The sequence below is a fragment of the Ananas comosus genome, linkage group 24 (assembly GCF_001540865.1).
Source record: "Ananas comosus cultivar F153 linkage group 24, ASM154086v1, whole genome shotgun sequence".
NCBI classification, from domain to species: Eukaryota; Viridiplantae; Streptophyta; class Magnoliopsida; order Poales; family Bromeliaceae; genus Ananas; species Ananas comosus.
The window spans coordinates 193,559-219,023 of record NC_033644.1 but is presented as its reverse complement, the minus strand read 5'-3'; the positions used below and the strand labels follow the sequence as shown (position 1 = coordinate 219,023).

General features: G+C 36.1%; 4 protein-coding genes across 9 annotated transcripts in view; 3 read left to right on the top strand and 1 right to left on the bottom strand.

Moving 5' to 3' along the window:
- LOC109728483 (trihelix transcription factor GT-3a-like) lies at nucleotides 9,349-11,428 on the top strand. Its single transcript, XM_020258893.1, has 2 exons — nucleotides 9,349-9,546; nucleotides 10,976-11,428. Exons 1-2 carry the CDS (start codon nucleotides 9,349-9,351, stop codon nucleotides 11,426-11,428), a joined length of 651 nt encoding a protein of 216 aa, XP_020114482.1.
- On the bottom strand, nucleotides 11,607-14,814 carry LOC109728594 (pentatricopeptide repeat-containing protein At4g02750-like). Of its 2 annotated transcripts, none has more exons than XM_020259044.1 (3): nucleotides 12,277-14,814; nucleotides 12,014-12,112; nucleotides 11,607-11,883 (listed from the first exon to the last, which is right to left on the bottom strand). In XM_020259044.1, exon 1 carries the CDS (start codon nucleotides 14,590-14,592, stop codon nucleotides 12,586-12,588), a length of 2,007 nt encoding a protein of 668 aa, XP_020114633.1. In that variant the 5' UTR covers nucleotides 14,593-14,814; the 3' UTR covers nucleotides 11,607-11,883; nucleotides 12,014-12,112; nucleotides 12,277-12,585. The 2 variants fall into 2 exon arrangements, with proteins under 2 accessions (XP_020114633.1, XP_020114634.1); XM_020259045.1 differs by having other exon boundaries at nucleotides 12,014-12,106.
- On the top strand, nucleotides 17,774-22,650 carry LOC109728761 (RNA polymerase sigma factor sigA). 3 transcript variants are annotated; one of them, XM_020259284.1, is made up of 10 exons: nucleotides 17,774-17,974; nucleotides 18,882-19,563; nucleotides 19,725-19,923; nucleotides 20,478-20,570; nucleotides 20,973-21,101; nucleotides 21,227-21,280; nucleotides 21,376-21,453; nucleotides 21,544-21,606; nucleotides 21,947-22,099; nucleotides 22,307-22,650. In XM_020259284.1, the coding sequence occupies exons 2-9, from the start codon at nucleotides 18,896-18,898 to the stop codon at nucleotides 22,061-22,063; spliced, it is 1,401 nt and encodes a 466-aa protein (XP_020114873.1). In that variant the 5' UTR covers nucleotides 17,774-17,974; nucleotides 18,882-18,895; the 3' UTR covers nucleotides 22,064-22,099; nucleotides 22,307-22,650. The 3 variants fall into 3 exon arrangements, with proteins under 3 accessions (XP_020114873.1, XP_020114872.1, XP_020114871.1); XM_020259283.1 differs by having other exon boundaries at nucleotides 17,775-17,974; nucleotides 21,376-21,387; nucleotides 21,947-22,059; XM_020259282.1 differs by having other exon boundaries at nucleotides 17,776-17,974; nucleotides 21,947-22,059.
- The window catches only part of LOC109728755 (beta-amylase 8-like), a 10,242-nt gene continuing 8,799 nt past the window's right edge, over nucleotides 24,023-25,465 (top strand). For 2 of the 3 annotated variants that reach the window (XM_020259273.1, XM_020259274.1), the window contains exon 1: nucleotides 24,023-24,268. In XM_020259273.1, coding sequence (XP_020114862.1) covers nucleotides 24,155-24,268 — 114 coding nt within the window. In that variant the 5' untranslated portion in view covers nucleotides 24,023-24,154. The remainder of the gene's footprint in view (nucleotides 24,269-25,465) is intronic. The other variant, XM_020259275.1, reaches the window with a different exon arrangement.

Sequence of the window (25,465 nt, the reverse complement as noted above, 5' to 3'; positions counted from 1 at the left end):
AGAATTTTCTAATAAAATTAGTTGATTTGAACCTTCTAATCCGTTAAACAGCAAACGCACCATATCGGCCGTAAAAGATTATAGATTTGTACCCTTTGATCGTTCAGTAAGTGATCCAAAATTATGAATATTGATTTCTAAATAATTTTAAATGGTCTAATATATTCAACGATGCCGACTCGATTTAAAAGCTCTATCATCAAAAAATAAATCGGTAGTAAACCGAGCAGTTTACTATCGATAAAGACCCAGTCAAACTCTATTATATATATATATATATAATATAATATATATATATATATATATATATATTATATATTTCTTTGATAATTTTTAACCATCTATGATGATTTCAAAAGTTGATAAAGTCAAGCCAAATAAATATTCATTATAAGATACAAATAATATTATACTAAAAAAAAGCTCAGGTGTAGTGTCCAACTTCTTTAAATGAGAAAATTTGTTAAACTAGGATATTTTTTTATTAATACTGATTTTTTCTTGTTTGAAAACACAAACTATTTATATAGGCTTTGCAGTACTACAAAACACACAAATAATTTAATTTTATATAATTTTGAGGTAAAAGCCAATAACTTGAAGACCATCTAAATTTGATGGAATAAGTTTATTGTTATAAATTTTGATGGGTAAAGATGAGCCAAGAGCTTGAAATAAGAATTATGCACGACCCCCCCCCCCAAACTCCCTTCAACTGGCGTCTATATTTAAAAATAAGAATAGTTTATGTTTATAAAAATTTAGAGTAGTTTGGAGTGGATAAACCATAAGCACCGTGTTGATTCCGGAGTTAAGATAGAATAACCCCTTATCCGAGTATATTCTCCAAATTACCTAATTTGGGTTAACTCCACCCCAATGGCCTATCGGGATAGCCCATTTGGCCATCTCTACTTCTGACTCCACATCTCCACTAATATCAAAGTTACTTTTTTACCTCATACCTCTATTCCATCTCCGGTTACCCTTCTACCAAACATTCATTTACTTATCTCTGGAAAACCCCATATTCCGATTCTCAATCAAACACTAAAATTACTCTAACATCTCCACCGTTAATCTTAACTTTAACTCTACTCCTTAAATAATACCTTTTTAACGACCCCCGAAACACCAACACAAAAACTTTAAATTTAAATAATGCATAATCATCATTGGGGGCGACAATCACCTTCGATCAAATATTTAATATAGGTGGTTCTCATCTATTCTTATAAATTATCAATATAGTGCCCTCCCAATAAGCTTTTGGAGTGAATTTCAATCTATTTCATTTCATCTCATAAATAACTCTTAATTATTTATATATATTTGATAATATTTAACCATCTATGATGATTTCAAAAGTTGATAAAGTCAAGCCAAATAAATATTCATTCAAGAGTAATTCGCATGCCTGCTGTACCTAATACAGCTACTAAAGATTTGATAGTTTATATCCAAGGATTCAAATTTAAACTCTAATTATTTTATATTTTTAATAAAATTTATTTTAAAAAAATAAATATTGTATCTCTATTCTACTATTCTATAAACCTTGCGAATCTATTTTTATTATTATTTCTCTATTCGAAGATTCGAGATGTAACTGCAAAAAAATATTAACTTATTGGTAGATAATTTGGCTGAAACAAATAATATGATTTTTCATAATAAGTGTAACTGTGTAAGGAGACATCAGTAGATATTTTCGAAATAGAAGACAGTTCTTACTTAAATCGAAAGATCTGCTTCTTTTGGACCCTTTTTTTTTTGTCTTTTTTCTATTATTTTTTAAACATAGTTGTTTCATTTTTGTAACTAAGTTTATTTTTATAATGGATTAGCTGATAGTTTTCTTTTTTTTTTTTTCAAATATACAAAATAATATTATACTAAAAAAAATTGCTCAGGGGTGTAGTAGTGTCCAACTTCTTTAAATGAGAAATTTGTTAAAACTAGGATATTTTTTTTATTAATACTGTATTTTTTCTTGTTTGAAAACACAGCTATTTATATAGCTTTTGCAGTACTACAAAACACAACAAAATAATTTTATTTTTATATAATTTTGAGGTAAAATGACCAAGAGCTTGAAGAACCTAGAATGTTGTGGTCCACCCAAACATAAAACCACTCCCCAAAAAAATAAAAGTAAAAGTAAAAATTGTACCCCATGTAATGTAGTTCCGACTTCTCTTTATTAATCTTGATCCAGCGAACAGGCGTACTATCTATTTCTTTAAAAAAAATAAAAATTGTAAAATAAGACTATGACCACTCATATAGATACATCAGGACATTATTTTCAGTGTAGAGCTACTATATTATTAAAAATATAGAGAATTTGATACTTCTGATTTTTTGATCATTGGATTAAAAATTCTACGATTAGAATGATTGCGGTCTCTCTTAAAGTTGAGTGGTTTCCATAGGATAACAGTATTAATTCAGAGATTAGAAATGATCAAAAGAGACTGATTTAATAGTCAAAAAGTCCCTCCTATTGCATCTAGTTTTTTTTTTTTTTTTTTTTTTTTTTTGCTCCGTTCCTGTGGAAGCCTAGTTGCTTCCCGTAATTGCTAAGTTCAAACTCTTTATGAATGAAGCGGTAGCATGCTACCTTCTTTCAAAAAAAAATAGTCAAAAAGTCGGAAGCACCAGACCATCAATACTTCCGATAATACAGTAGCTATGCTTTTATTATTATTAATTTATGAAAACCCCAAAAATATAAGTTGTACATCCAAAAAATTGTATAGGTATTTTATCCTCTTATAACTTTTCTCGAGTTTTTGAGTGTACAAATAATATTTTTTTTAATATTTTTTTTTGAGCTCACGTTGTTCATTTATGTTTAGAAATGAATTTAATTAGAAATATAAAATAATTAAGTTTTGAATTTAGAATCTTGAATATCAACTATCAAATCTTTTATATTACATACGTTAGGAACAGTCGGTAGTCGGTGATAGCATTGCTCTCTTACTATTAACAGTTTGAAAACAAAAAAAATCTGAAACTACTTTAGGCCTCTGTGTTCCTGGCGTGAGATTATTAGTTACTTTCTCGAATCGTGGACCAAATCTGAATAATCAAACAAAGAAGGTTGAGAGAGAAAACATAAATCTTAATACTAATAAGGTAAAAATGTATGGAACTAACATATAAATTATGAATCTTGAATATACTATCCGGCCTTTTAACTTTATTTTTTGATTTAAGTCGATCAGCAGCACTTTAACTAAAAAAATTAATCTTTTTTTTTTTATAATAAATTTATAGTTGTCGGAATTGCACGAAGTATATTAACTTATAAGTCTGCAAAGATAAACGACGCGTTCAAAATTTAAAAGTCAAAGTGTCGTCGACTTATTCAAACTGAACAAATTGAAAGATTAATTTTTTTTTTTTTTAAGAGATAGGTAGCATGCTACCCGCTTCGTTTATTTCATTTAGAAATAAACTTAGTTGAAAATGTGAATCAACTAGGATTTGAACTTGGGTCTCGGATACCAACTACCAAGCTCTTTGCTACTTGCTCTAGAGACGGTTGGTTGAAAGATTAAATAATAAAATTAAAATTTTGAAAGATTAATAATTTTGGTAAGTGGGCAAAAATTTTACGGACACTCTGTCCATAAAAAACAATTTGGGGATGCCCCCGTGGGCGCCGCGTGGCACCGGGGAGCAGGCGGATTTTTTTCGATGCACATGATGCACTATTTTTTGTTTTAATTTTTTTATTTTAAATTATAATATAATATAATATATATATATATTATGATATTTTAAAAATATATATAAAAAATTTAGAGTTTAGGATTTAAAATTATTTTAAATATATTTTTAAAATATCATAAAGTGTATCTCTATTATATTAAATTATAATTAAAAATAAAAAATAAAATTTAAAGCAAAATATGGTGCACCGGATGCACCGAAACAAACCCCACTGCTCTCTCACACGGCAGAGCAGGGGGAGGAATTCTACATTATCACACTTGCACCACATCATCAATAACGAGTCAATCACCTTTCTTCTTTTCAAACAAAAGTATAATAAAAATACTTTTTTATAATTATGATGAGACATATATCTTAAAAAGTGAATTTTTGATTGATTTGTTACGTCACTTCACCAATATATCTGTTGCATTCTAGAATTTTTCGCAGCGGGGCCATCCCCGCATGGGGGAGGGTGTTACGTGGCGCCCATCCGGGGTCTCTGGATGCCACGCGACACCAATCCATCCTCATATTACATTTTATGAACACTGTGTCCATAAATTTTTTTTGTCCTTGGTAAGTTATGTATATCTTTACCTATTAATTAATTAATTAATTAATTAATAAATGAGAGGTGGTTAATGAGTACTACTACTATGGCTTGTAAAACTTACTTGGCCCAGTTCGCGTGGGGCTCAGACTCAGTCCATGGGCCATAATGGGGCCCATTTTCTCTCCGCCGCGTGAGCCGCCCAGATCAACTAGACTCCTGCTTTGAGATTCGTGCAAGAGGGTGGGGCGGGGTCTCCGCCTATTTATCCCCCCCAACCCCCAAAACCCTAGATCGTCGTCCTCCTCTTCCCCGCTCCAATGTCGTCGCCATGGTTCTCTCTCTCTCTCTCTCTCTCTCTCTCTCTCTCCCCTTAATAATGGGAATCTAATACCGATGATGCATCTAGGGTTTAGTTCGATTACTCCCTTTCGCTGTTTAGGGTTCATGCGACTCTTTTCTTTCTTTTCTTTTCTTTTTCTTTTTTTTTTTTTTTCTGTGGTTACTCGAAGGCACGTTTGTATAGTACAGTTGATTTTTAAGCTCCGATCAAACTGTGGGCCTTTTTTACACTTCGAATTTATTATATATGCACTTTGAAATTGTGGACTTTTTAGTGTTTTCGATCGATCTCTTCTTAATTTTTTTTTTCCTTTGTAAAAAAAATTTCCTCTGAAATACAAATCAAAACAATTTAAAAAACAAATCTCTTACCTTAAATTTTGTTTTATTTGTCTGAGTCCATCTTGGCGAAGCAAAAGAGCTTTCTTTTTATTTTGAAGTGTTTTGTTTTGAATGCTAATGGACTAATATTAACATCTATCTCTTTTAATTGGTTCTTCGCTCCATTACAATGGAGCTGTAGATCACTAGAGATGGGACATTGTTAATTTATTTTATTAATTATTAAACATCAAATTCATCCATTTTTTTTATTTACCATTGAATTTTTAGTGAATAAAAAAATTAATATTTGTGTTGTAATTATAGCGATATATATATAATTTTACTTCTTATTATGATTATTATGGGTAAAGTGTGTTATCCCAAAATCATGGATTCTTTGATTTTGGTTAATAGCTTTTGAACAGAGTAATTTGAAAAAAAAAAGAAAAGCAGTAATAAAATTTTGTTTTTTTAAATAATTTTTTTGTGAAATCTTAGACCTTTGGATTTGGAGTTTAATTTTTCACGAAGAACTGTGAAAGCAAACGCTTAATAATGGAGCTCATTATTAAGCTTTTGCTTTGGAGCCTACATGTTCAATCTCAAGCAAACAATTTAAACTTTTTTTTTATTTGCTAATTTTTTTTTACAGTAAAATTTATTGACTATTTTGAATGGTATATTCAACCTTTCAAAATTTTAATTTTACTATTTAATTGTCTAGTTTATTTAATTTGAATTAGTTAACGGTATCTTAGCTAATTATTTTAAGGGAAAACTTCAAAAATCCTCCTGTGGTTTCGTGCATTCTCACTTTGCTACCCTTTGCTACCCTGTGGTTTAAAACGTATCAATTTGCCCTCATGTGGTTTCGTTTTTATCTTTTTGTTATTAATTTTATTATTATTATTTTTTAAAATCAGTGACAAAGTTAAAATTAAAGAATACTAAAGTGACTATTCGATAAATATAGATGGTTATCTGAAGTTTTTTGTATATAATTTAACGAAATATTAACGAAAAAGCTTCCGAAAAGATAAAAATGAAACCACAGGGGGTAAATTGATACGTTTTAAACCACAGGATAGCAAAGTGAGAATGCACGAAACCACAGGAGGGGTTTTTGAAGTTTTCCCTTATTTTAATGAATTTGTAGTAGCTCACCAACTAAATATATTCATTTAAATTTTAAAGTCAAAATTTTGAAGTAAGTGTGATTAACTAATTAAAATCAAATAAATTAAATTAAATTAAATAATTAAATAATAAAATTAAAATTTTTAAAAATTATGTATTTAATTTAAAATAGTTCATAGTTTAAATTAAATTTTTGTGCGTCTACCATCCTGAACCGGGCTCTTTCGAATTGAATTATTTAAGAGGAAGCTTTTTGTGTAGTAATTATACATTAAATAATTATTAAAAAATATATAATAAATTATAATGATTTGAATAATTGTTTAAAAAATTGTGATTGGTTGGACTACACCATGTAGAGTATGTATACATCTTGAGGTAAAAACAAAGAGAAATGAAAAGGTCAGGGTCAAGCACAGTAGGAAAAAAAAAACTAAATATAAAAATTTTTCTCTAAATATTTTTTTAAAAAATTTATATTTTTTTAAATTTGAAAAATATTTTTAAAAGTTTACGGTGTTAACGTAGAGAGCGTAATTGCCAATTTTTTAACTTATTTTATTTTAAAAATATTTTTTAATATTTTTTTATTATTTTAATAATATTTTTAGTATAAATTATAAAAATTTAACAAAATAGTAATAAAGTTCTGACAGGAATAAAGGATGATTAAATGCATTCACTGCTCATTAATTATCCCTTGATCCTCTCATTTTTTGAGGAAGTGCACTATATTTTTTGTCACACTATATCAAGGTATATTATTCATAACCAAACAATTATATTTTTTTCAAAATAAAATTATAATATTTTTTTCAAACTAATATTTTTATTTTTCTAAAAAAAATTTAAAAATAAAAATATTAATTTGTTATGACATTTTAAAAAAATTAAAAAATTAATCTTTTTCAAACTAAACGGGCGGAAAGGTAAAATAGATGTTTTTTATAATTTTATTTTGAAAGCTTTTCCCACAAATCAAACACCCACAGACTAAAAAAACCGAAAAAAATAAACAGAAAAATAAAAATATTAATTTGTTATGACATTTTAAAAAAATTAAAAAATTAATCTTTTTCAAACTAAACGGGCGGAAAGGTAAAATAGATGTTTTTTATAATTTTATTTTTCACGCTTTTCCCACAAATCAAACACCCACAGACTAAAAAAACCGAAAAAAATAAACAGAAAAATGAAAAAAAAATGGAGGGGCATTTCTGGTATAAATCAAAACAAAAAGAGTGGCATTTCTCTGTCTGTCTCAGCTGTTTGACTACAAATCCTTTTTTTTTTTTTTAAAGAGAAAAAGAGAGAGGTAACATGCTATTTATTTTATTTATTTTTAAAAAATAAATTTAGTTGAAAATATAGAATAACTACACTACGAATTTATAATTTCGGATATTAGCCATCAAATTTTTTATCACTTGGTCTACAAATAGTAGGGGCGGCAATTTAGTTTATTGTTCGCAAGTCAGTTCGTATTCGGCTTGAAATGAACTCAAAATTGAATCTCGTTTAGTAAATAAGCCGAACACAAAATGTATTTTTCAGCTCGATTAATAAACGAACCGAATACGAGCTAAGTCAGCTTGCTTGCTTGTGTTCAATTTGATAATAACTCGAATATATATATATATATATAGAGTGAGGCTACTATGCTATCGGAAGCACGGAGCCTTCCGTGCTTCCAGCTCGTTTTCGATGTTGCGACTTTCGAATCGTCGATCGGCTCCGTTAAACTTGATCTAGAGTATTTGAAGTACCTAGAAAATAAATTTTATGATTTTACGATATCATTTGCCTAGTGAACGAAGGGGCTCAAAATCAACGGCTGAAAATAAAAATCTTACAAAATGTAATAATATGACATTAAAATTTTAAATCAAAGATATTGATCTTGTTTTATATAGTATAAAGAATTTTCTATCAAAATTTCACGTGATTTGGATATTTCTACACCGTTAAACTTGCAAATGGCTCACTACGGCCATTAAAATTTGTTGATTTTGAGCTCATTCGATCACTAGGCAAATGATATCGAAAAATAATAAAATTTATTTTCTAGGTACTCCAAATACTCTAGATCAAATTTAACGGAGCAGATCGACGATTCGAAAGTCGCAACATCAAAAACGAGCTGGAAGCACGGAAGGCTCCGTGCTTTCGATAGCATAGTAGCCTCACTCTATATATATATATATATATATAGTTGAGCTAGAATACTATCGGTAGTAAACGAGCCGTTTTATTACAGATTTGTTTTTGATGATAGAGCTTCCAAATTGACAATCGGCTCCGTTAAATATAATTTAAACCATTTAAACTATCTAGAAATCAAATTTCATGCACTTTCGATATTGTTCTTTTATCCATCAAGTGAATAGAAAAATGAATGGCTGAAAATGAATACTTTTAAAAAAATGATGATAGGAGTTTTGTAATCAAGATCAAAGATCTTGTTTTAAATAGTTTAAAGAATTTTCTAACAAAAATTCAATTGATTTGGATATCTTTACGCCGAAAACGCCTCTTATCGACCATTAAAATTACAAATTTTGAAACCTTTTGATCATTAGGCAAATGATGTCGAAAAGATTTGAAATTTGATTTCTAAACACTTTAAGTGGTATAGATCATGTTCAACGGAGCCGATCATCAATTTGTAAGTTTTATCATCGAAAACAAATCGGTAGTAAAACGGTTCATTTACTACTGATAGTATTTTAGCTCAACTCTATATATATATATATATATGTAAAATTTTAACTATTAGATCAGAATCAAATAGGTAAAATTTTATGAATTTATTTTCCATACGTATCCTTCATAATTTTTTTAACTTATTATTTATGAATCAGCTCGTATTTTTCTACGCAAGCTGAATTTTTTAGCTCGATATTTTGACGCGCCGGCTCGTGTTCAGCTCGTTTATGCTAAACACGAGTCGGTCTCAAATCGCTTGCGTTCGGGGCGTTGGCAGCTCTAACAAATAGACCCTCTCTGTACATAAATACGGGATAGCGGCGCCGCATTGTGGGACCTCTGTCGGCCGGTCTGCCTGTCTGCCTGTCCCTCTCATGACTTCGACTCGTTCCTGCTGGTCGGCGCACAGCACGAGAGGAGGAGGAGGAGGAAGAGGAGGAGAAGGAGAACATGCACTAGTGCTCCTCGCAGTGGCACTACCATTATTAGCGTCATTGCCATCGCCAAATTCTCGGCCTAGGGTTAGGGTTAGGCTTAGAGTTTTGTAGTTCGTCCTCCTCATGAACGCCTCTCGCACGCGGCTGCGGTGGGGGGCGGCGGAGACGAGGGATCTGATCGCGGCGAGGGCGGCGGCGGAGGCGGAGGGGGAGGAGAAGTGCAAGTGCAAGTGCAAGTGGAAGAGCCTCGTCCATCCATGCAATTGCAAGGCGAGCTCTCACATCCCCTCCTCCTCCTCCGAAAGAGTCCAGAATTCACCGGTTATATTGCTGATATGGCGTCTCTAATCAACCGGATCTTTTTCTTGAGTTCATCCGCTCCATCTCACGGTGGTTATTAAAAATATACTTTTATTGTACTTTGCGCTAAAAAAATATATATGATTAGATGGAAATCAATAATATAGTTTTATTGTTATAATGTAGACTTTCTCCTCTTCTTCTTCTTCTTCTTCTTCTTGTGGATGATGATTATTGTTATTTGTGATTGATCCGGTGATTTGAACTGAATATTAGATTTGTTATTTGTGATTGATCTGGTGATTTGAATTGAATATTAGATTTGATTAATCCTTTTCTTTTTTTTAATTAATGGTTTCAATTTTTTTTTTATGTTTTATAATAACTTATGTGCTAGGGCTACTATACTGAATATAGATCTCTTTATACTTATAAGTTTTCTACCGTTGGATGAATGAATGTGCAGTTAGGATGATAGTGATCCTCTAGGATTGAGTGGGTGGTTGATTGAATAGTATGATCTACCGGGTGGCAATGATTGAATAGTATGATCTGACGGTCGAAAATTTATGAATACAATAGGGCCTGCATTCATAAAAGTATAGTGACCGGACTCATAACTTATGTAGGTTGATATATTAATTAGGTAAAGAAATGTATGCTATAAGGAGAGAGTGGAGTTTTTTTGTTTCTTGTTACTATTAACTTTTTATTTGTTTAGATTTAAAAATTTTTAGCTAGTTATTAGCCCTCATTTTGGTATGGTTATCTTTTTTTTTCTTTTTTTTTTAAATTTTACACATAAATTTTTTAAAAAGCAACTTTTTAAACTTCCAATTTTTTTCAATCATAACAATAAAAAGTAAAAAAGAACGACAACGATACCAGACAACGATACCAAACGAGACCTTAATTAGCTGCTGGCTATTAACTAAGCTGGCGGAACTATTAAATTTAATAAAATTATCATTAAATTTGACAAAATTTTTAATTTATCTGATGTAAATAAGTCGAATAAAAAACAAAAAAAAATAGTAGGAGGGTTCTGATAAAAAAAAAAAGAGTCTATAGTTTAGGGAGTCTACTTCCAAATAGTTTATTATAGTATAGTATAGGTAGTCTCTGTACTTTGTTTTTTTGTTAAAACCAATTTTACCCAATCCATTGGGCCCATTACAAATTTATATGATTTTGTTACAACCCCAATCAAATCATTGGTGTCTATTGCAAATTGGAACATTAAATTATACTTTTGGTTAATTTAAATGGTGAATATTGGTAGATTTTGGTTTGACATTAGGTTGAGAGAGTCATATAATTTTCTTATAGTGTTCAACTGATCCTTGTTAGGTTTTGGCAAGTTGGTTTCAGTGAGCATATGACAATGCATTTCGTAGTAGTAAATAGTTTTCATTTCTACATTTGTGATTCTCACTTTGCTTTTTTTCAGGGAAAAGAGACGTCGGATGCCGATAACGTCGATGAGCCGGCGACGAACATGCGACGCCCTCACCTTGCTGTTGAATCCTGTGCCTCCGATCCGAATAAGAAACTAAAGAGGCCGTCCGAAGATCGATCGTTCGATGAATTCTTAGAAGATGAAGATGAAGAAGAAGAAGAGAATGGCAATCACGACGGCCCCGCTCGAAGCACGAAGACGAGGGTCGCGAGGGGGGCAAAGTTACTGATTGGCGACAGAAGCATTGTTGATGTGTTGCGAGAGCTGATGGAGTGGCAACAGAAGGCGGAGAAGCGGTGGCGGGAGGAGATGGAGAGGAGCGTGGAGGAGCGGCTGATGCTGGAGCGGGCGATGCGGGAGAGCGAGGAGCAGGTGAGGATGAGGGAGGAGACCCGGGCGGAGAAGCGCGACGCGCTGCTGAACACANTCCGAATAAGAAACTAAAGAGGCCGTCCGAAGATCGATCGTTCGATGAATTCTTAGAAGATGAAGATGAAGAAGAAGAAGAGAATGGCAATCACGACGGCCCCGCTCGAAGCACGAAGACGAGGGTCGCGAGGGGGGCAAAGTTACTGATTGGCGACAGAAGCATTGTTGATGTGTTGCGAGAGCTGATGGAGTGGCGGCGGGTCTTCGAGCAGGAGTGGCGGGAGACGGTGGAGAGGTTGGAGAGGGAGAGGCTGATGCTGGAGCGGGCGATGCGGGAGAGCGAGGAGCAGGTGAGGATGAGGGAGGAGACCCGGGCGGAGAAGCGCGACGCGCTGCTGAACACACTTCTGGATAAGCTCATCCCAGATGGTGTTTGAACACTCAATTGTTGCATGCAGTGGATCAGTTTTTAGGTGAAAATACACAATAGCACCTGAGCCTTTTGTTTGTTGCTGCTGCTGCTGTGATTACTGTAATTTGGTAGGTTCCAACATGAGAAAGGAATAGAAACTGTGTTCGTCGTATGCATCTCAATCGCAATTACGGTATAACAGTAACATAAAATGAGGAAATTGCTAGGTTGAATGGTTAAATTAGAACCTGAGATTGTCTCCAAGTGTGATTAATGTCCGATAGCTTCGTCGGTGTTTCGAAGTTGCTTGCCGACTGTTCTCTGCTATGTTAAACTTGCGGCTGTTCCTGCATCGAAATAGGAATACCGTATCAGTGGAGGTTCGAAAAGATCATAAAACCAGATTTGCTGTCGAGGGTTTGCATGACTGAAGCGCTTGAATTTGCATTGACATGGAATCTTTGAAGCTAAAAACTGCACAATCTGCCCATGAAACATTTTCGACTAATACCTGTTTGGGTGGCCTCCTCGCTTTTGAAGCAGCTTCTCTCTATTAAAGAAGCAAAAACGTTAATAAGCGTTCGATCGACAATATGCTATAGTTCTTTCGCCGCTGTCGTAAAAGTGGAGATAAGCTTCTAGGTTCTGAGCGCAAAAGCTCCACGAATCCAACTTGGAGCTTCTGCGTCTTCTATGTTGGAGATCTTTTGGGTATTCTAATGAAAAGCTCGTATTGCTTCTCTGAATGACTCTATTCAAACAGCACCAACGTGAGCGTCGGCCTTTTTGGATAAGTAAGTTACCCTCGTTGTTGCGTAACTCAAATGTATTCTTCTATTATGTTGGAAATATTATCTAATTCACGACATATCTCCTCGATCAGAGGATGGCTCTTATCGTTCGAAGAAAAGAAGGCCATCTCTCCCTGAATCTCAATCCAGCTACATCCCGTCTCTTTCTTCACCCCACGTTCTCGCATGAACGATCTGATCATCGCCGCATCGCCCCACATTCCTTTGCCGGCATAAATATTTGACAAGAGTATGTACATTCCACCGTCATCGAGCTGATCATCCTGCAAAACCTTTCTCGCCGCAACTTCTCCGAGTTCCAAATTTCCGTGAACTTTACACGCATTCAGCAAGGTTTCCCAAGCAGTGGTTCGAAGGTCGGATGGTATTTCATTGGTCAATTCATGGGCTTGGTTTATAAATCCCGATCTCCCGAAAAGATCAACCATGCAAGAGTAATGCTCCGATCTCGGTACCAATTTCCAATCCCGTTGCATACTTTCGAAGTATTTGCATCCCTCGTCGACTAAACCTCTATGAGCACATGCTATCAACAGGCTCAGAAAGGTCGCGTGGTCCGGAACGAACTTACGTTCGATCATCTCACCGAAAAGTGTGAAAGCTTCTTTAGCTAACCCGTGGTAAGCATACGTTGCGATCATGGCATTCCACGTGATCGTGTCCCGCTTCGTAACGTGCTCGAACACTTCGTGAGCGTCACCTGTTAAGCCGCATTTAGAGTACATGGAGATCAACGAGCTCATCACCAATGCGTCGCGCGGATACCCGCTCTTAACTGCGTAGCTGTGCACCATTTTCCCCCAGTTAAGAGCAACGAGAGAGGCGCATACCGAGATCACAACACTCAACGTGGCTTGATCGGGCTTGAATCCTTCTCGGACCATCTTCGAGAGCAAAACCAAAGCCTCTTCTCCTTCGTATCCGGAGATAAGCGTGTTCCACGAAGTCTCGCTTCTACGCGGCATTCTCCCGAAGAAGTAATTCGCATTCGCCATGTCGCCTTTCCGAACGTATCCTTGCAAAATCGTATTCCACGAGACGATATCTCTCTCCCACTCCGGCATGGCGTGGAACAATCTCAAAGCATCCTCGAACATACCATTTTGCACGAACCCGCCCATCATCGTGTTCCATGTCACTGCGTCTTTGTCCGGCATATTGTTGAACAACTTCCACGCGGAATCTACGTCCCTGTTCAGCAAATATCCGTGCAACACCGCCGTCCAAGAGACTGTGTCCTTCTCCGGCATTTCATCGAACAGGCGCTCGGCGAGGTCCATCCTCCCGCCTCGCGCGTAGCAGGTGATCATTACATTCCACGATATCACGTCCCTTCGATCCATTTTGCCGAACAACTCCTCCGCATCGCTAACGCGGCCCAATTCTACGTAGCCGGATAACAGCGCATTGCAAAGAGACGTCGCCGACGACGACGGTGAAGGCGCTCGGTCGAACAGCGCGCGAGCTTCGCCGACGAGCCTGCGCCTGAGGTACGCCGAAATCATGATCGAAAACGAGACGCCGTTCCTGAGGGGCATTTCGTCGAACAATTCGCGCGCCTTTTGGATCATGCCGTTCAATGCGTACCCCGAGATCATCGAATTCCAGCAAACTACGTTCTTGCGGGGGATTCGATCGAACAGGTCCCGGGCCTCGTCGACGCGGCCGCACTTGGCGTACCCGGCGACGAGCGCCGACGAGGATACGACGTTCTTCGCGGGCATTTGGTCGAACACCCTGCGCGCGTCGGAGATCATGCGGTTTGCAACGAAGCCGGAGACCATGCAGTTCCAGGTGACCGAGTTCCGGTGGGGCATTTCGTCGAACAGTTGGCGCGCGCTCTCCACGTCGCCGCTGCGGAAGCAGCTCGTGATGGCGGAGTTGAGCGTGAACACGTCGCGCGTCTGGGGAGGCGATTCCGGAGCGCGGAGGCTGCGGAGAGCGCGGCGGCGCGGTGGGGTGGGGAGAAGAGCGTGGAGGGGGAGGTGGCGACGACGACGAGCTCGCGAGAGCATGGTTGTGGGAGCATGAAGCGTGAAGAGGCGATTTGAGAGCTCTTATGGGCTACGAGGGGGTTCGCGATTCTTCGGAAGAAGGGTTCGACGAAGTAGTCGGTGCCGAAATAGCTGCAATTCCCGAGTTCGCCTGGTGAAGTCGGGGCCGAGAAACGCGTTTTCGCCGAGTTCAAGAGTTCAGGGTGTAGTCGGCGGCGAGATGTATATTTTGCCGAGTTAAGTTTTGAGACACAAAACATAAAAGAAAGTAAAAGGGTGCTTTTGCTTATTTACCCCAACTATTTTTCAAAATTTTCAAATTTACTCTCAAATTATCAAATTACCCTTCTAAATCCCAAATCTCATTAGTAAACCATAGAAATTTGAAGACATTTGAAAGATTTTTGAAAATAAATAAGTACATTTTGATCAACCAAGGATATATCAGATATTTTTAAAGTTTTTAAAGGCATATTAAATATTATTAAAAAAAATCACATAACATAAAAGAAAAAAAATAAAAATTAATGGGGACAGTTCCCAATATGAGACCACCCATCTGCAGTTAACATAATATTGAGATTCAGGTCGCTGGCATAATCAGTGTGGGAATAAATTGGTACTTACAGATTTAAAATTATTCCCATCGACCGAACGCTTCTCATTCAACTCATAACTGAGTTTGATATTACGACTCATCTAACACTATTGGACAAAAGAAGTACGACAAAATATATATAAAAATATAATTTTTTCTTTTTTAGTTGGTCCAGTAAAAAAATATTGTAACCAATTCATTATACAGAATTTGATATTATACACATAAGAAAAAAAAAATTTTGAGTCGGTTCGAATTTTGAAATAGGTTTCTTTTGTGGGTTAAGGTGAAAAATATCCCAAGAAACTGTTGAAGAGTCGTTGGATCCGGATCACAGTGTCACCAGAGATATCTTAGTCAAATTATTTCCTGCTCCCGGTGTATCTGTACAAACCATGCACCGTACTTAGATATTTAATAATTAATATTTCAAGTTTAAAATTAATTGAGATAATAATGATTTATAATTTTTAAGAGGTCTATGTGTAGTAATTCTTATAAATCCACTACTTTTTGAGTAAAGAAGGTAGTACTAAAAATTAACTTATAGAAAAAAAATATTCAATTTATGAAAAAAAATGAGAATTTAAAATTATATTGATATGTATTGGCATTTTGAATGCCATATAACACATTGAATAAATCCAATTCTAACTTTGAGGCTTTAAATTTTTTTTTTTTGGGTAAGATTTTTAGTATCGAGGCTACGGATGTATTACAGAAAGAATACTTTAATTAAACCAATGCCACCGATTTTATCATCTAGAAAACAAATAGAATATTTTTCAAACACACTTTCTTATGCGCTATATATTTTCTACAGGTGCTACAGTGCTATGTGCAGAAAATTTTTATTCACAATACAATTTCATTATTGATACTAGTGTAGTTATCCGCACGATGCAGCGGGCAAATATTATCGAAGCGATTTTTTTATTATTGTTGATCATTGATGAAAGTTTGAAATTGGATATATATCAAAAACAAAATACAGTGAGGAGATAAAGAAAGAAAAAAAAAAGAGAAAAAAAGAGAGGCGTAAAATAAAGGAATGACAAAATAATTTAAATAAAATTATTAGCTAGATTAATAATTCAATTAATTTAAATAAAAATAATTTAAATTGTATTTGTTGAATTAGATTTTAATTGTATAATAGTAAATTTTTTAAAATTATTCAGTGTATATATAAAATTGTAAATTGGAGTAAGCAGTTATTTATAACATACATGCAAATCCTTTAAAAGAACATCTAATTCTAGAAACAAATCCTATAAAAAAATATATTTTTTATCAGCTTATTGTTTAACAATTTTACATACATCTAAATAACTATAAAAGAAATTGAAAAAAGCTAATAGATAGGGTAGTTAAAAAAAAAAACATTAAAGAAAAAGTAAAATACAAAAAATTCTCGATTACTTGATTATCACCATATATATATATACTATTACTATATATCCATACACTCTCTTCCACTTCTATCGTCGCTACCGCCGCCGCCGCATCCAAGATTTTCATCTTCTACCACCACTGCCATCCCCACCAAATACACGACGGGATCTGCGGATTCTATGGACTTGAAGGCGATGCGACAGTGATGAAAGCGAGCGACTTTTACGGGAGAGGGAGAGGATGAAAGAGATTTAGCAAGAGTTAAGAACGAAGAGATTAATAGAGACATGGGGGGAAGAAAAAAATAATTATTAATTAAATACAATAATAAAGAGAGAGAAGTAGGGTTATTGGAAGGTAAAGAGGTGAACGTTAAAGAAGAGAAGAAGAGTTAGAATTTTGGAAGAAAAAATTAATTTTGAATTAATTACAATAATAATAAAAAGAGAGAAGGTGATGTTATTGGAAGGTAAAGAGTTAGACGTTAAAGAAGATGAGAAAAAAAAATTAAAATATAAAATAAAATAATTAAAAAAATAAAAAAAAGAGAGTTTGCCACATCATCATTTGATATTGGGGATTCATATAAGAGTATAGATATGGACGATTGGGATGCATTCTATTCCCTAATGAACACGATATCACTTAGTCTATCTAATGTGCTCTCCTTTCTAACTTCATGTGGTGCATTCTGTCTGCAATTCTAACGCACAGTATTTTCGTAGTTGCAGTGCATGAGATATAGGCGATTGTGATGCATTTTCTTGCCTAATGAATAGTGGAATCACTCCATGCATCTAATATGCTCTTCTTTCTGATTGCACGTGACGCATTCTGTCTGCAATTTCAACAAACAATGTCTCTGTAGTTTCAATGTATGCGATATGAACGACCACGAGGCATTCTGTTGCCCAATGAACAGGGGGATCACTCTGTGCATCTAACACGCTCTCCTTTTTAACTTCACATGATGCATTCTGTCTGCAATTTCAACGAACAGTGTCTTCATAGTTGCAGTGCATGAGATGCAGGGGAAACATGCACCTGGTGCATGCATGTGTGTTGCGTTGTGTTGTGTGTGTTGTGTGTGTGTGTGTGGTTGTTCACTTGTTTCATGGAGTTGGGGGAGCCACACACACCACTCAACTCCTGCTTAATATCTCCTCCAACCAATGGCCTCTCTCCCTCCCATATCCTCTCTCTCTCTCTCTCTCTCTCTCTCTCACTTACTATCCCTCACAACAGCAACAATACCAACCAAAAAAAAAAGGAAAAAATAGAGATTTTTTTTTCACTAAAAACAACAAAGAGATTCGAAGTATTGTTGTAGTGTTGTTGTGTGTACAGGGCTCTCCCTCTTCTCTCTTTGCTTTCACCGCCCTACGTTTGTGCCCACCCACAGCAACTCAGGTGATCTAATTTGCCTTTGTCATTTTTTTTTTAAGGAAAAAAGTTGGTTTTTTTTATAGATTAATCACTTATAAGCTTTGTTGGTTCTAAATTACTGCTTATTTTTCAGATTCTTTGGGCATGTTTGCTTTGTTTTCTGTGATCAAAATAGGATTTTGGAGCAATTGGTTCAGATTCTTTGGGGGTGGTATATATAATTTGTTTTTTTGATCAAAAATTGGATTTTGGGGTAATGGGTTCTCTTACTTTTCCATTATATTGATGTTTCCATGATGAACAAACATACAAATTGCTCTTTTGAGCTTTGTTTGTATGAAGTGTCATGAATGGTGGCTGATTCAGTTGCTAACAAGGTTGGAAATTTTCTTTTTGGGCTTGTTTGTGTGATTTGATTCTTGGAAAAGCACTTCCTGCTGAATCTAGTGAATTGTTCTCCTCTTGAACTCATGTAGAGTAGTTTTTAAAGTATGCAGAAACCATTCTTTTGCTTGCGCCGGCCCTCATTTGTGTCGGCGGCAGCACATGGAACTCAGAAATCCTTGTTTCTGAGATAGAGATCATCGAGTCGATATAACACCGTGATGTATCATGTTATCCGAAAGATCGATACGATAGAAAATAATTTAGGAATACGCCGTCTTAACATTCTCTAATCACGTGCATAGTGAAGATCAGATGAACCATGCTACGTGCACCGATAGTTTACTAACACTCTGTCGCTATGATCTTTTTCGCGCTTCAAATATCTGGCAATTCACTATGTAACATTTCTAGTAGAAAAATTTTTCCTTTATTGCAATTTTTCTTCAATTAGGATTATTTTTCATTGAATTTAACGCTCGAAGTAGTTTGAAGTTTCATTAGAAACTTCGTTTTTTTTATAACTTATTGCGACAATTATATGCAGAGTGAAGAAGCTGGATGATGGCTACGGCTGCAGTGATCGGGCTAAGCGCCGGGAACCGGCTTCTGAGCACTTCATTTTATCCGTCCGACCTTTCCGAGAAGCTGTTTGGTGTTCCAGATCATGGACCAATGCAATTTTCATCTGCCGCAAGCAAAAGCGCGATAATTGCTCAAAAATCTCCTAATTTCGGCCCAAACGCTTCGTCGAACCGACAGATGCGAGCTATTAAGGCGCTTAAAGAGCACGCGCATTCCGCCGCCACTTCAACCACCGAGAATTGGCTCAATACGCCCGAAATTTCACCGGATGATGATCCCGACCTCGAGAATTCTCTGGAAGTCCTTGTCTTGTTGCAAAAATCTATGCTGGAAAAGCAATGGGAACTTCCATTTGATCAAATGAAAACTTTTACTGAACCCGCAGAAAAGAATAATAAGGTCGAAGTAACTCGTTCGGGGGTTTCTGCGAGGCAAAGGAGAACAGATACTCGGAGGAGGTTTTCGATAATGCCATTGAATCGAGGAAAGCAGATACGTTCTACTGTTAGTCCCGAACTGCTTCAGGCTCGCAACAGAGGTTACGTGAAGGGGATGGTAAGCGAAGATTTGCTTACTCATGCTGAAGTTGTGAACTTGTCGAAGAAAATAAAGGACGGTCTTTATCTCAAGGAGCATCGAGCAAAGTAAGTAGGATGCGATATGATCACTGAAACTGAAACATAAGAACGGATTTTATTATAATTTTTTATGACATGATCCTATCGCTATTTACGTCTTTGAAGTTTGTTCTTTTTCGCTTTTAGAATCTAATTTTTCCTGTTTGCCGGATTGGATGATGGTTTAGATTAAAAGAAAAACTGGGCACCGAACCTTCTGATAAGCAACTGGCGTGTTCGCTGAGGATGTCGCGTGCTGAATTGCATTCAAGATTGTTTGAATGTTCGCAGGCGAGGGAGAAGCTAGCAATGAGTAATATTCGGTTGGTGATATCTATTGCACAAAAATATGACAATTTGGGTGCCGAGATGGCCGACCTCATTCAGGTAATTCTCATTTCCGGCTGATCTGTTATAGCTTTGGTGCCTGTTTGATATGGCTTCTGTAATAACTTCTCTACTCCGAGAAGCAACTACAGACATTTGATGAGCATAATATTCGGAGCTTCTGCTGTACAGAAGCTCTCGATTTGAAGCTTCTGTTAGCTTCAATGGCCCAGCATCCTGCCCTGTGGTGAGAGGCCATGTTGGGCCGAGTCATATTCGAAATGGCGTGAGGCTGGGGTAGGCCAAGTCATGTTCGAAGTGACGTGAGGTTGGATGGGCCGAGTGACAATTGAGACCCGTGGGCACTGTATCTGTACGCTTTAAGTGAATTGGTTGCGTATTTCTAACAGCTCGAGCTTTTGGAATTAATGGTTAGCGCCAACGATCCGATAGCTTCTACTTCTGCTGCATCTTGGAAGCTCCTAAGAAAGGGATTTTAATGAAAAATCTCTATCCCGAGCAAATAGTCCCTTAGATTGCTATTGTATACTAATCGGTGAATAATATTCTTCAATTTTTCCGTCTCTTACATTTTTTTTCCTTTTCAATTGAAGGGTGGTTTGATCGGATTACTTCGTGGGATCGAGAAGTTTGATTCGTCCAAGGGCTTTAAAATTTCGACTTACGTATACTGGTGGATACGTCAGGTGAGTCTGATTTGTTTACTCGACAATTGTTGGCAAATAACCTACTTAGAGTGGATTTACGCAAACAATATTTAGAATAATTCAAGAACAACAGAGGATTCCATCTCCAATTCTACACTGCGACTTAAAGTAAGGGTCGAGATCTTATGCATCCCACCCTCTTTAAATCCCCTTCTAGTGGGCAATTTCTCCCTGAAAAAAAAAAAAACACCGATTCTCGAGTAAATTTCTTATGTTGTCTTTTAGGAGCAGTTTCTTCATTGAATCTAGAAAATGACGAAAATTCCTAATTTCCGGCATTTGGTCTCTAGCTAAGTCTCTTTGCGTGTTTGTTCACGCACTCGTATTCAAGTATCAACCTTATCTTTAAAAGCCTTGTTCATATTCTTTGCTTGTTTGCAGGGTGTTTCACGAGCATTGGTTGAGAACTCGAGAACTCTGAGACTACCCACACATTTGCATGAAAGGTTAAGCTTGATTCGAAATGCAAAGATCAGGTTGGAAGACAAGGGAATTACACCATCTATCGATGTAAGATGAAACCGCCGGAGTTTTATTAAGAAGTTGGTTTTAGGTCTAATTTGGTTAACACATTTGCATGAAAACCAACTAATGATGGATTTGTGAATGACAAATTTTCTTTTGATGTTGTTCAGAAACTTGCAGAATCCCTGAACATGTCACAAAAGAAAGTGCGGAACGCTACGGAGGTATTAGAGTTTCTGCTGTTTTTACTTTCAGGATTCTTTAATTTTGTCCGTTACCATCCTTTTTTATTTCTTACTATAAGTTGGCAAAACTGCAGGCTGTTAATAAGGTACTTTCTCTCGATCGGGAAGCCTTTCCCTCTCTAAATGGCCTTCCAGGGGAGACGCTTCACAGCGTACGTCTTGCTATTTGTTTTTGCTCGATTCGAAATTTGATTTCCCCCTTGAATTGAAGCATAAGGAATGTATCTTTCCGTTATTATCAGTATATTGCAGATAGGAATCTGGAGAACAACCCCTGGCATGGATTTGAAGAGTGGTCTGTTAAGGTACTCGCCCACGCATGCTTAATTCTACTTGTGGTATTGTGCCCGTTTCCCGTGGCTTGTGGAACAACTTCTCTGCTCTGAGAAGTAAGAGCTAGACGTTCTGCAGACAAAAAGTCTCGAGCTTTTGCTGTGGCGGAAGTTCCAATGAATCCCTTGAAGCAGAAGCTCCAACTTGAAGCTTCTACTTCTCCTGCAGCTGGAAGCTGTAGTGGAGGGCATAAGAAAAGGGAAAATGCTAATGCTTTTCTCAACATCTTTACTTAGCAACACTTATGCAGAAGCTCCGAACTAGCTAAACAGGCCCAGTAACGTAAGTGCGCTTACGTGTATTCCGTTTCAGGACGAAGTTAACAAGCTTCTTCACTTAGCACTTAATAAGCGGGAGAGAGACATCGTACAGCTCTATCACGGTCTCGGCGGCGAAAGCCGCACATGGGAGGATATTAGTAGACAGTGAGTTGCTTCTCTCGTCACGGATATTTGATAACTCAAAGTAAATTTTCCTTATCTTTTCTAATTAAATTTCTGACAGTCAATGGACTCAGAACAAATTTGAATTGAAGCTTTCTGGGATATGCCTTTTTAGCACTAGCATTTTAGAAATGTGAAAAAAGTCGAAATTTTTTTGTACTATTAAAAGCTGTAGAATGAAGCTAAAGTAACAAACTTAGTGCATGCTAACAGTGGCAAATATGATCAGGTTTGGTTTGTCGAGGGAACGGGTTCGACAAGTCGGGCTCGTAGCCATGGAGAAACTCAAACACGCGGCGAGGAAGAGGCGGTTGGACGCGATGCTGGCGAAGCAGTGAGTATATACGGTATCAAACCGAAATTGCGCAGCGACTGTATATACAAGAAAAAGAAGCTAAAAACAGGAGACCATCTATCATTTTGAGATTTATTGGTCAATCAAGAAGTAATTAGTTATACGTGTACATGTGTGACAAAAATGGAGAGATTTAGCCTTAATCTTTAAAGCTGTAATCTGATTAGAAATGCTCACTTGAAATAATATGAGTTACTTTTTTTTGTCAAAATTTTTAATTTTTGTGTGCTTGCTAATAAAAGATTCTAGCTAAAAACTTTTGATTTTGAACTTTTTTTTTTTTTGGGTGTGTGTTTCAATAATTTTTCATAGTTGAGATGTAAGGATTTTAAAGAGATATTTTATCTTCTAATCTTCTTTGTGCTTACAAAAGATCTTTAGTGCCTCTTTCCTATGTATATATATATAGTCAAAAAAAAAAAGAAAGAAAAGAAAAAGAAACAACAAAAGTGTGTGAGAAACGCGGATATGAAAATTTGTTGTAAACAAAAAACAAATTAGCAGATTAATCTCACATGGAGCCGTCAGTCGAAGGTGAGATATTAGAGGAAACTGAACTCTCAAAGCATCTTCTTTATCGTATCGCCAGAGCGTTCGGCTTCCTCTAATCCTCACGTTCAATACCCCATACGGTTTCTGAAGAAATAATAACAACAGTAATAGCCAATAGCCAAAGCAAGTGAAGATGAGATATTGGAGGAAACCAAACTTTCTGATGATCTGCAGCAACTAGTTTGATTTCCTCCAATCCTCACATTCAGTGCTCAACTCTCTCTCTCTCTCTCTCTATCTCAAAACTCTACATTCTAAGCTAAGTAGAACTACATTTATTGGAGCAGTTATTTATAGAGGAAACTTTTGGGGATGCTGCAGAGGTTTGTTACTGTTGCAGCTCTCTATCATGCCAACTGCATGATCCTGACAGCCTTTGACTGGGTGGATATTCTCATCTAGAAAGGTCAAAAATTGCATGGAGAACCCCCTCAATTATTGGCATTTCTGAGAAAGAGGCCTCAACTTTAAACTTTTTTCTTAAAAAAATTCTTGGTCGGAGGTTTTGTAGTTAATTAAGTTAAAAGTTTTTGTTGAGTTTCATAGCTCATTTAGCTACTAAAAAATGATTATTCCGAATTATTCATTTGTTATGAAGCAGTTTAAAGTATTAAATTTAATAAAATTATCGATTAATTTGGTAAAATTTTAAATTTATATAGACAAAATCACGTAAATTTACTAGCTGAATATGGTCGGTACCCAAATTTTCAAGTTTGAAACTTAATTATTTCATATTTTCAGCCAACAAAATAGAGAACATGCTATTTTTCTCTTTCAAAAAAATTTATTAGATTTAAAAAATTAGAAATTTAGAGAGTCTTAGTAAACCCAACAAAAAAAAGAATCACTTAAAAGGAGTCTCAACAAACTAAAAAAAAAAAAGAAATTAGTTGAGGGAGCCAGTTCAGCATACGCTATGGTTGAGGGGTTAGCCATACATTTTTACCAAAAATAGATTTTTTTTTAATAAAAAAATAGAAGCACTTTGAAATATATAGAAAAAGAGTCCCCCACTCCCTTCTCGACGCTCTCAACCAATAACACAACCCATCTCTCTCTCTCTCTCTCTCTCTCTCTCTCTCTCTCGCACCATTTGAGGAGGCGAAAATGGTGGCTCTCGAAGATCGAACTAGGGTTTAATCCGCGAGGCAAATCGTGGTTCCGGGCATGGATGTGGCGATGAACGTGAAGCAGGATCTCGAGCAGCCGCAGCCGCAGCCGCAGCTGCAGACGCAGACGCAGAGCGACCACAGCTCCGACCACTTCACCCACCCCTCTCCTCCNTTTTTTTTTTCACCCCCGTCGAGGCCGGTGCTGCCTCACTCATGTAGCCTAATTCATCATATCAATGAATGAAGCATGTAGCGTGTTACCTTTTTCTCCAAAAAAAAAAAATAAAAGTGTGTGAGAAACGCTTCTTATGTATGTCCAATAACTAACGCAGATATGAAAATTTATTGTAAACAAAAAACAAATTAGCAGATTAATCTCCCTTCAAGCAATTGAATCAAAATAAGTTTTGAACAATAAACCACATTAATTCTTATGACATGGAGCCGTCAGTCGAAGGTGAGATATTAGAGGAAACTGAACTCTCAAAGCATCTTCTGTATCGTATCGCCGGAGCGTTCGGCTTCCTCTAATCCTCATGTTCAATACCCCATACGGTTTCTGAAGAAATAATAACAACAGTAATAGCCAATAGCCAAAGCAAGTGAAGATGAGATATTGGAGGAAACCAAACTGATTGATGATCTGCAGCAACTAGTTTGATTTCCTCCAATCCTCACATTCAGTGCTCAACTCTCTCTCTCTCCCTATCTCTCTCTATCTCAATACTCTACATTCAGCTAAGTAGAACTACATTTATTGGAGCAGTTATTTATAGAGGAAACTTTTGGGGACAAAAATTCTATGGGCAGCGTGCCCAAACTAATTAGTTTGGGCACGCTGCCGGATGGGCGCCGCATGGCGCAGGTGCCACGCGGCGCCCATCCACCACTGCTCTCCCAGTAATGGGGAGAGCAGTGGAACTTTCTGGGTGCACCTGGTGCATCTATACCAGGTGCACCATAATTATAATTTTAAATTTTTAGTTTTTAAAATTATAATTTTATGTAATAATTTATTTATTTTTTTAGGAGTTATCATTGTAGAAATTAAAATTTTAAATTCTATTTGGTTTTGAAAAAAAATTAGGAATAATAAAAATTATCCATGCTATTCCACGAAACCAAAAATAAATTTATTTTAAAATTTTAATTTTCTAAATCGATAATCATGAATTATAGACCATATAAATTTTAAATCATAACATATATGCTAACATATTAAGTTACAATTTTAAAAAATTTAAAAAATTACAATTATGGTGCACCTGGTATAGATGCACCAGGTGCGCCCAGAAAGTTCCACTGCTCTCCCCATTATTGGGAGAGCAGTGGTGGATGGGCGCCGCGTGGCACCTGTGCCATGCGG

Bases quoted from the DNA above. Each gene is read 5' to 3' on its own strand.
- LOC109728594 (XM_020259044.1), bottom strand. From the start codon at position 14,592: ATGCTCTCGCGAGCTCGTCGTCGTCGCCACCTCCCCCTCCACGCTCTT.
- LOC109728761 (XM_020259282.1), top strand. From the start codon at position 18,896: ATGATGGCTACGGCTGCAGTGATCGGGCTAAGCGCCGGGAACCGGCTT. The intron at 20,571-20,972 runs GTGAGTCTGATT...GCTTGTTTGCAG, and splicing joins TATACTGGTGGATACGTCAG to GGTGTTTCACGAGCATTGGT. The intron at 21,454-21,543 runs GTACGTCTTGCT...CGTTATTATCAG, and splicing joins CAGGGGAGACGCTTCACAGC to TATATTGCAGATAGGAATCT.